Genomic DNA, 10,874 nt, shown 5'->3' on the forward strand with positions numbered 1-10,874 from the left:
TCAATTCTAGGCAAATCCCCGCCTTATCTTAGCTCATTGGTCACCATAGCAACACCCACCCATAGTATGCGTCCCAGCAGGTATATCTCACTGGTCATCCCCAAAGCCAACACCTCCTTTGGTCGCCATTCCTTCCAGTTCTCTGCTGCAAATGACTAGAACGAACTGCAAAAACCTCTGAAGCTGGAGACACTTATCTCCCTCACTATCTTTAAGCATCAGTTGTCAGAGCAGCTTACCGATCACTGCACCTGTACACAGCCCATCTGTAATTAGCCCACCCAACTACCTCATCCCCATATTGTTATTGACATTGTTATTTATTTTGCTCATTTGCACCCCAGTATCTCTATTTGCACATCATCTTCTGCACATCTATCACTCTAGTGTTAATAACAAATTATAATTGTAATTATTCTGCACTATGGCCTATTTATTGCCTTACCTCCATAACCTACTACATTTGCACACACTGTATATAGATTTTCTATTGTGTTATTGACTGTACGTTTTGTTTATTCCATATGTAACTGTGTTGTTGTTGTTTTTACCGCACTGCTTTGCTCCCCGTCCTCCTCTGAGGAGCCTCCAATGTACCCCTACCCGATGTAAAACAAAACACAACCATGTTTTTTCACATCTCTTATGTCTCCCATTTATTAAATGGATGGTTGTGTAAAAATATTTTACTGCAAATGTGGTTCAAGTGATAGATATTGTGACACACCCCCTAAACTAAAAAAATTCAGAATATGCCTGGCTGGAGTGGGGGATGGGCCACATAAGCTTATGTAACCCAATATTGCAAGCTCTGATATTGTGAAGATTTTGAATACCAAGTAGTCAGTTGTCTGCACTACATACACAAACAAACAGCATTAGTATATCTTAATGCATCTTGGAAATATAGACCTGTAAATACAGAGATACAATAGAAGGAAATATCAACTACAGTGCCTTCAGAAAGTATTCACACCACTTGACTTTTTTCCACATTTTGTTGTGTTACAGCTTGAATAAAACAATTATTAAATAGAGTTTTTTTGTCACTGGCCTACACACAATACCCCATAATGTCAAAGTGGAATAATGTTTTTCTAAATAAGTTCAGGAGTAAACATTTGCTTAACCAGTCACATAACAAGTTGCATGGACTCTGTGCTCAATAATAGTGTTTAACATGATTTTTGAATGACTACCTCAAAGACCAGGGAGGTTTTCCAATGCCTCGCAAAGAAGGGCACCTATTGGAAGATGGGTAAAAATTTAAAAAGCATACATTGAATATCCCTTTGAGCATGGTGAAATTATTAATTACACTTTGGATGGTGTATCAAGACACCCAGTCACTACAAAGATACAGGCGTCCTTCCTAACTCAGTTGCCGGAGAGGAAGGAAACCGCTCAGGGACATTACCATGAGGCCAATTACTTTAAAACAGTTAGAGTTTAATGGATATGATAGGAGAAAACTGAGGATGGATCAACAACATTGTAGTTACTCCACAATACCAACCTAATTGAAAGAGTGAAAAGAAGGAAGCCTTTACAGAATAACAAATATTCCAAAACATGCATCCTGTTTGCAACAAGGCACTAAAGTAATACTGGAAAGAATTTGGCAAAGCAATTAACTTTTTGTCCTGAATACAAAGTGTTCTGTTTGGGGCAAATCCAATACAACACATTACTGAGTACCACTCTCCATATTTTCAAGCATAGTGGTGGCTGCATCATGTTATGAGTATGCTTGTAATCGTTAAGGACTGGGGAGTTTTTCAGGAGCTATGCACAGGCAAAATCCTAGAGTAAAACCTGGTTCAGTCTGCTTTCCACCAGACACTGGGAGATGAATTCACCTTTCAGCAGGACAATAACCTAAAACACAAGGCCAAATCTACACTGGAATTGCTTACCAAGAAGACAGTGAATGTTCCTGAGTGGCCGAGTTACAGTTTTGACTTAAATCTGCTTGAAAATCTATGGCATGACTTGAAAATAGTTATCTAGCAATGATCAACAACCAATTTGACAGAGCTTGAAGAATTTAGAAAATAATAATGGTAAAATATTGTACAATCCAGGTGTGCAAAGCTCTTAGAGACTTACACAGAAAGACTCACAGCTGTAATCGCTGCCAAAGGTGATTCTAACGTATTGACTCAGGGGTGTGAATATTTTTTTATTTTTTTTTTGTCATTTAGCAGACGCTCTTATCCAGAGCGACTTACAGGAGCAATTAGGGTTAAGTGCCTTGCTCAAGGGCACATCGACAGATTGTTCACCTAGTCGGCTGAATACTTATGTAAATGAGATGTTTCTGTATTTCATTGTAAATAAATTCGCAAAAAAATTCTAAAAACATGTTTTCACTTTGTCATTATGGGGTATTGTGTGTAGATGGGTGAGAAAAGAAATATATTTAATCAATTTGGAATTCAGGCTGTAACACAACAAAATGTGGAATAAGTAAAGGGGTATGAATACTTTCTGAAGGCACTGTATGAATATTTATGATTTTACTTTTTGCTAGCTGATTAATAGACAACTTTGCTCTCATCCAGTGCTGCATGGTCCTGCCTGACAGAAATACATAGTTACACGATTTTTATGATGTGGCTATTGTAATCTCATCGGATCTAAGGAAAACAATTGGGCTCAGACACTGAAAACTCTCATTGTTTTCAGTCAAAGGTTCCTCTGTGGATTTTATTTGTTCAGTCCCTACTCTTGCAATTACGTTAACTCCAGTACAACCTAACAATCATTGACAAGAAATTCCACCAACTTAGTGGGCCTTCACTCCAATGTCAATGCCATCCTGAATCTCCCAGTCTGCCTTTGAGTTGCCATACATGTTGACATGGTGACATTATGGGGTATGGGGAGACTGTAACCACACTGTACATTTGAAGATGATCCCTGGGCTTTGATGGACTGTAAAGGGGTTGCAGAGGAGGTGGCGCTGGTCAAGCATGATGCACAAAGACCATGATCTCACAGTCAATCCCCAGCCACCATACACGATCACATACAGCATCTTTGTTTAAGTTTGACCATCCTAAGGGGCCTCTTGTTTGCCATAGATGCCATATGTCCTTAAAGGGATGTTGGGATTACTGAACAGTTTCCCAGACCAACGCATGAGTCACCCCAACATGAAAGCTTATTCTTTACATGCAAGTCCAGTTCCGGTATCACATGGGCTGGCCAGCCATCGTTGGTAGCAAAATAGGTACATATGATGGCAATGCACACTAGCACCTTCCAGGTGGCATTTTGGTTATTGAACGCCCTACTGACATGTGGCAGTCCAATTCCATGCTGTCTCTGTCTGTAGTTACTGCCAGAGGGGAGGTCTGATGGTGGAGTGAACCTATCGAGGACAATTCTGAGAGATTCAGGATGGCATTAACATTGAAGAGGTGCAAATCCTATCATATGTGAAGGAACAGTAAGTTGATGGCATTTCTTGTCAATAAGTGTCATGTTGTGTTGGTTCTATGTGGTGAACACCTGCCTTATGAGCTTGTATGTGTGTGGAGCTGTGCTACGTCCATCATAACACTTCTTAGTTTATAACCTACACTAAGTAGCCTCTAGTTAACCTGAGGTCGCCGTCACCGGTTCTTTCACCCTCTTCATCTCCTGCTGGGCCTGCCCCAGATTGTAATCACAGCCAACTACCCACAGTTAATATTGTTCTATCCAACTTCCAAAATAATATTAAGGAATTTGTAGGATGTGACCTGCAGGAATTTTGACACATTCAACATTAAAAACTCAATTAGGCGTTGGAAAGATCTATGGGCTGGTCTGTTTGTTACAGCCCTTTCACAGACTCTCCTTCACAACCCGACAACTAACCATTTCACGACTGAAGTATCCCCAGAATCATTCAGGCTGAGATAACATTACAAATAGTCAATGGGTCTCGTTCAAATTGAGCCCAACCCTGGTTGGCATGCAAGCTGCATCTCCTGAGTGTCTGCACCCAACTGTTGTAGAATTGGAAACTGATCACCACACAGCCGCAATATCCCGCCAGTCATGCAGGAACGATAGCTTGCCTAGAATGGCCAGTTACCTGTGCAAGCTGGTCAGGCCCCAGAACTACAACCACCACTGGCTACTTTGTCTCCTCACCCTGTTAGGACACACTCATGTCCTGGACACCTCAAAGACTTTGAATCAACCTTGCACACTTAGTTTCAGTGAGGAAAGAGGGAAAAGGTTAGCCCTGTACATATACGCTACTAGAGTGGCTGACTGTTGTATTACAGGTTGCTTTCCTGTAACTTGGTTACGCTACTATGTGCTTGTGTCGTCAAAGGTTTGTTATTATATTTAGCAGAATTGCCCATTGTTGATATGCTGTAAGTGTGTGAATGAGATTTAAACATGAACACACATTGAAAAGCTATTTGGCTCAGGTATTCAAACACAACAGAGGCATGGCAGTGCCACTCATAGTCCTAGATATGCCAAGATGAAACCCTTTTTAAATCCAAAATTAACAAGGGCAACTTATATGCAGGCGAAGGTGTTTGAATGTAATCATGTTGACCATATTGGATTCAGAATCAAATTGATTTACACCAAAACAGTCTTTACGGGCATGAGTGTTGTATACAATTATGAAAAAATGTAATCTAATTCCGATGTCGGAGCTCACTTGCTTTCCTTAGAGCAGATTACACTAGCCACAACATCTAAAAACATGTGTAACTGTATGTACTTTTGTCAGGCAAGATGATACAGCACTGAATGAGAGCACATTTGACATGGAAAGTTATAATTTAATAAATACTTATAGTTGACATTTCCGCCTATTGTATCTCTGTGTTTACAGGTTTATATTTCCAAGATGCATTACTATATCCTAATGCTGTTTGTTTGTGTATGTATATAGGGCAGACAACTGACTACTTGTATTTAACATTTTAGCAATATCAGAGCATGCAATATTGGGTTAAATTAGCTTATGCGGCCCATCCCCCCTACAGCCAGGCACTATTCTGTACTTTTTGAATTTAGGGGGTGTGTCAAAATATCTATCAATTTAACCACTTTTGCAGAAAAATATTTGTACACAACCATCCATTTCATAAATGGGAGACATTAAGGATGTGAAAAAACATGGTTGTGTTTTGTTCTACCTCAGGTAGAGGTATCAAAAAAAATGTGCGTGCCTTCCCACTAGCCTACATGGTCTATTTGACTTCTGATAGAAAATGCATCTAACTGCATTGCAAAGCTGAGCTAATAGGCTAGTGTTTAACTGTCATGAAACTGTAATTCAGGAGTGGACCAGTACTGTTCATATTTACAGAGAAAATGAACTACACACGACACTGAATCCTAACTTTGCACATGCTTAACTTGGCAATCATGCATTAATGTCAATGGATGATTTGCAAGAAAACGTTAAGGAACAAGGATCTCAAGTCACGATTCAGGCCTATGTGAAAACAGAACTATATTGTGATAAACTCATAACCAGCGTTGTCGTGAGAAATGTGTACAGTGTGTCCTTTCTGATTTGCTGCATGTAACCATGGGCCAAACAGCTATGAAAACAAACATGTCTGTTTTGACTTGTCTTTTCAACAGCTCGGGGCAGCAGGGTCCTCAAGAGGGCCATTGGTGTGTTTGAGTGAGAAAGCAGTGTGTCAGTGGAACAATGCTCTAAATATACCCTCCTCAGGCCAAAGATAGCTGGCCAGAGGCGAGGGGGTTGCCCTTCTACAACCCACCAAACTCTCCAGTGCCCCAGCAGAGCAGCAGCAGAGGTTCAATAAGCAGTACAGCATCGCTGGCCTGACCCGGCAGCAGGGGGGATCTGGTTACACGCCCATGGCCATTTTCCATCACGAGCCCAGTAAACCTAAGCCCTTTTCTTTTTTTTTCTATTTCGGCTGGTCAGCGTTCTTGTTTGTTTCAATGCTGGGTACTGAAATGAAGGAGGGGGGCGAGTTGTGGTGCAAGTGTTTGGGTTCCTTCACTCACTGACACCGATGAAGAGGACAGTATGTAGGTCAGTACCAAGAACTGACCAACCCCTGGGCCAGGGATATGATTTCACACCTTCACCAAGAGAGTATGAGTGAATGGGGAGAATCTAAAATGTACTGGGAGGTATGGTTGCCAGTTTCTGTTTCTCAAGCCAAGAGAACATAGCCTGGACCCAGATCTGTTTGTGCAGACAAATGTTTGGCATGATAAGGAGTTGACATTATAGCACAAACAGATCTGGGAGCAGGCTAAGGAGAACAAATCCAAAGGGAGAAGACCAGCTTAAGGATAGGGTATGAACTAGAGGCACTGAAGCAGTCACCTGTTTGAGATTCAAACCAACAACCCTCTCCTGACCTGACATATCCTGGTCAGTATCTGTATGTGCTTTAGCCAATATCGAAACTCCCAGGCTACTTGTGTCATGCGCATTGAGCATAGGAAATGCGCTTTACACATGTATTATTATTATTATTATTATTATTATTATTATGATGATGATGTGTGGGACCTAACCTAGGTCACCATGACAACACATTGGCCCTAGTCACCGTACCCCAGTCAGTGTGTCACAGTCAGCGCATCAGTCCTCACCCTGTGGTCCTCCCGTAGCACCATGCTAGTGTTGGGTTGGCCCCCAGCTACGTGGCCCCTGTCCCGCCGGCCAGTCATACTGGGCATGAAGTCCCGACCGAAGGGCTCTGAGAAACTCTGCATCATCTGTTGTACACGGGTGTTGTGTGCCTGGAATGGATCCCTGTTGAGAAGAGGAAGAAGAAGAGATGGAATTAGCCTCAACGTTCCCAGAGATGCTGGTTCTGTAATTCTTTGCATAATTGATGACTGTGCTGATGAGTGACGAGCTGCAGATTGGAAAAAAAGGGAAAGTGGAGGGAACTAAAGGAAGGAAGTAAGGAAGGAAAGAAGGGAACTTCTTAACACCAGGCATCATTTACTGTCGGTCATACAATCAAATTCACAATTAATATGTGTAGGCCTAGTTATATTAGCTATCAATTCATGGAACACCTCCCCAAACACTTCAATGAAGGAGGCAGTGTAGCTCCTCCTTATTTTTTAGGTCAAATCAGTGATCTGCATTTTTTTTTTCTGTGTGAAAATAGTAAAAATAGTCATAGCTGGATGTGGGGTGGATGGGGGGAGTTCGGGGGACAACCGGAAAGGTTTTGGGTGTTCGGAGCGGCTTCACTTCGGTGTAGAATGTATGTTTTAAAATATAAAATAATAATAATAGTTATAATAATACAAAATTGTCATAGCAAGAACATGCAACCGGGCATTGCGAGGGGAGGGCTGGTTTGTAGACTGAAGATGGGGGTCGTACTGTAACATTTATCTGATTTTATTGCAGGCCTAAGATATGACAAGGATCTAGGCCAGGTGATTAATAGATATTTCATTCTCTCACTTATCCTGGGGAATGGCTCACAGCATCTATTCCCCAATGAAAAACATGAAGCAATGTTTTGCTGACACCGGTAACTCTATGCCTCGAGTAGGAAGTACCATGCTATTACTTTAGCCTACATGTCAACCAGTAGCTATTGACACACATCAAACATCGATTTCGGTGTGCCTTCGTTGTCATTTAAATGATTTAGAATATGAGGTGACCAGTATATACATGAGGCATAAGTCTCAAGGTGCAGGGCAGAGTACAGGCAGGTAGCCATGCACAAAGTGATAGCTGATCAACAGTCTGATGGCCTGGAGATATAAACTGTTTTTCATTCTGGAACTGCTGATATAATATAAGGGAATAGGCTATGCTGATAACAAAGCATTGAAATTGGGCACACAATTTCCCCATAAAAATATCTGCAACCTATTGATTGTGAATGCAGCTCTTAAAATATAACATTATTGATAATAGCCTACATACTGTCATTGTAGACACGGGGTGGGTAGCATACGGTCGTTATTGTCTATTATCTTAGACAATGTGTCATGTTCAAAGTGGTGTTGACTTTTGACTGGTATTTAAAAGAAACATTATTTTTCGAGAAAAATCTTCAGACAGTCGAATGAATGAGTGGCAGAATACAATAGTGATACAGATACTACTTACGAGAAGAAAGGGTCCTCGTCAAATTCCCTGAGAAGACTGTTAAACATTTCCACGGGCGTGACAGCCCCCAGCGCACGGTGTCAATGAAGTTACTATCGAAACTTGCTACATTTTAGAACGTTGGGCTGATGAACCAACAGCCACATTACCTCCGACGAGTCCTCCGATTGGCTGGCTATACAATGCTCGAGCAGGATCTATCAGAAGTACTTTATGTTGTCAGTAGCTGTCGTGACAACGGAGCTCGCGCTATAAAAAAATATTCGAAGTTTTGCCTTAGCTATTTTACCAGCGTGTGGCACAAGACCATAACATTTTCAATGTTCGTTTTTTAAAAAAGCTGTCAGTGCTATTATATGATACAATATCAGTACTTGTTGCATTTACAACATGTGTACATCCAATCATTAACTGATTTTACCCAGAGCACGGCTGTGGATTGACTGCATTGTTTGAATGGAATGTTTGCATATTGGCAGTTATTGAAAAATTAATAATGGAATAATCCCTCTCTAATATTGTCGGCTGGCTGGCTAACTAGCTAACAAACATACAGTGCAGATACATTCTTCACGTTCATTATTTTACACAATCTTATCACAGCACTGGCAAACTATAACGTTATTGATAATAGCCTACACTACTGACAGTCATTATAGACAAGGGGTGGGCACAGTCGTTCTTGTCCATTATCTGAAACAATGTGGCATCATGTTCAAAGTGGTGTTGACTTTTGACTGATATTTAAAATAAATATTTTTCTAGAAAAATCTTCAGACAGTCGAATGAATGAGCGGCAGAATACAATATTGATACTACTTACGATAAGAAAGGGTCCTCGTCAAATTCCCTGAGAAGACTGTTAAACATTTCCACCGGTGTTGGGAGCGGCTATGAAGCGGCTCGTACGACCTCGTGTGACAGGCCCCGGGTTACTATCGAAACTTGCTACATTTTAGAACATTGGGCTGATGAGCTCCGTCGAGCTCTCCTATTGGCTGGCTATTCACAGGCTCGAGCAGGATCTATCAGAAGAACGTTATGTTGTCAGTAGCTGTCATGACAACGCAGCTAGGTCTAGATTTGTTTTCTTCTAAATGTTGCCTTATTTTACCAGCGTGTGCCACTTAAGTGATAATGCCCTCGAAGCCTGTGTTTTGGAGGATATATTGGCACTGATGATTTGGTTAGCTAAACTAGCAAGTATGTTTATTTATTTGGTTACCAAGGTACCTACTGTAGCTATCTACAGTAGTAAACTCGCTAGCTACTTCAGTGAATGTTGAACACATGTTAGATACTACTGCACTGTTGGAGCTAGAAACACAAGCATTTCGCTACACCCACAATAACATCTGCAAAATATGTGTATGTGACCAAGAAAATTTGATTTGACATTTCTACCTGCAAATGAAAACATTTCTAGCAGTAAATGTGTTAAATTATAGCCAAAAGGGATAATTAACTAGGGGTTGCACGCCATGTAACACACCTTCCACGTCGTTCATTATTTTCCAGAGAACCCATAGCCCCAAATTGATTATCCCTTACTTGCATTTGCAATTTGTGTAAATCCTATCATCAACTGATTTCAGCTAGAGTAGGGCTGTGGATTGACTGCATTGTTTGAATGGAATGTTGACCTATTGGCAGTTATTGAAGCATTTATGGAATCATCTCCCTAATACTGGCTGGCTAGCTAGCTAATAAACATACAGTCTTGGTCAAAAGTTTTGAGAATGACACAAATATTAATTTTCAATGTCTGCTGCCTCAGTTTTTATGATGGCAATTTGCATATACTCCAGAATGTTATGAAGAGTGATCAGATGAATTGCAATTAATTGCAAAGTCCCTCTTTGCCATGAAAATGAACTTAATCCCCAAAAAACATTTCCACTGCATTTCAGCCCTGCCACAAAAGGACCAGCTGACATGTCAGCGATTCTCTCGTTAACACAGGTGAGAGTGTTGACGAAGACAAGGCTGGAGATCACTCTGTCATGCTGATTGAGTTAGAATAACAGACTGGAAGCTTTAAAAGGAGGGTGGTGCTTGAAATCATTGTTCTTCCTCTGTTAACCATGGTTACCTGCAAGGAAACACGTGCCGTCATCATTGCTTTGCACAAAAAGGGCTTCACAGGGAAGGATATTGCTGCTAGTAAGATTGCACCTAAATCAACCATTTATTGGATCATCAAGAACTTCAAGGAGAGAGGTTCAATTGTTGTGAAGAAGGCTTCAGGGCGCCCAAGAAAGTCCAGCAAGCACCAGGACCGTCTCCTAAAGTTGATTCAGCTGCGGGATTGGGGCACCACCATTGCAGAGCTTGCTCAGGAATGGCAGCAGGCAGGTGTGAGTGCATCTGCACGCACAGTGAGGCGAAGACTTTTGGAGGATGGCCTGGTGTCAAGAAGGGCAGCGAGGAAGCCACTTCTCTCCAGGAAAAACATAAGGGACAGACTGATATTCTGCAAAAGGTACAGGGATTGGACTGCTGAGGACTGGGGTAAAGTAATTTTCTCTGATGAATCCCCTTTCCGATTGTTTTGGGGCATCCGGAAAAAAGCTTGTCCGGAGAAGAGAAGGTGAGCGCTACCATCAGTCCTGTGTCATGCCAACAGTAAAGCATCCTGAGACCATTCATGTGTTGGGTTGCTTCTCAGCCAAGGGAGTGGGCTCACTCACAATTTTGCCTAAGAACACAGCCATGAATAAAGAATGGTACCAACACATCCTCCGAGAGCAACTTCTCCCAACCATCCAAG

The 10,874-nt window shown here is 41.5% G+C and overlaps 1 protein-coding gene across 3 annotated transcripts in view; it reads right to left on the reverse strand.

Annotated features, from left to right (window-relative positions):
- The window catches only part of LOC121567334 (myeloid leukemia factor 1), a 28,835-nt gene extending 19,769 nt beyond the window's left edge, over nucleotides 1–9,066 (reverse strand). The window contains exons 1-2 of one of the 3 annotated variants that reach the window (XM_041877301.1): nucleotides 8,928–9,066; nucleotides 6,610–6,772 (exon numbers count right to left, since the gene is read on the reverse strand). In XM_041877301.1, coding sequence (XP_041733235.1) covers nucleotides 6,610–6,772; nucleotides 8,928–8,974 — 210 coding nt within the window. In that variant the 5' untranslated portion in view covers nucleotides 8,975–9,066. Of the gene's footprint in view, nucleotides 1–6,609; nucleotides 6,773–8,104; nucleotides 8,251–8,927 lie in introns of those variants that run through there. The other 2 variants (XM_041877300.1, XM_041877299.2) reach the window with 2 other exon arrangements.
- Between the last annotated feature and the right edge of the window lie 1,808 nt (nucleotides 9,067–10,874).

This window comes from Coregonus clupeaformis, chromosome 6 (genome assembly GCF_020615455.1).
Source record: "Coregonus clupeaformis isolate EN_2021a chromosome 6, ASM2061545v1, whole genome shotgun sequence".
In the NCBI taxonomy this organism is placed as follows: Eukaryota; Metazoa; Chordata; class Actinopteri; order Salmoniformes; family Salmonidae; genus Coregonus; species Coregonus clupeaformis.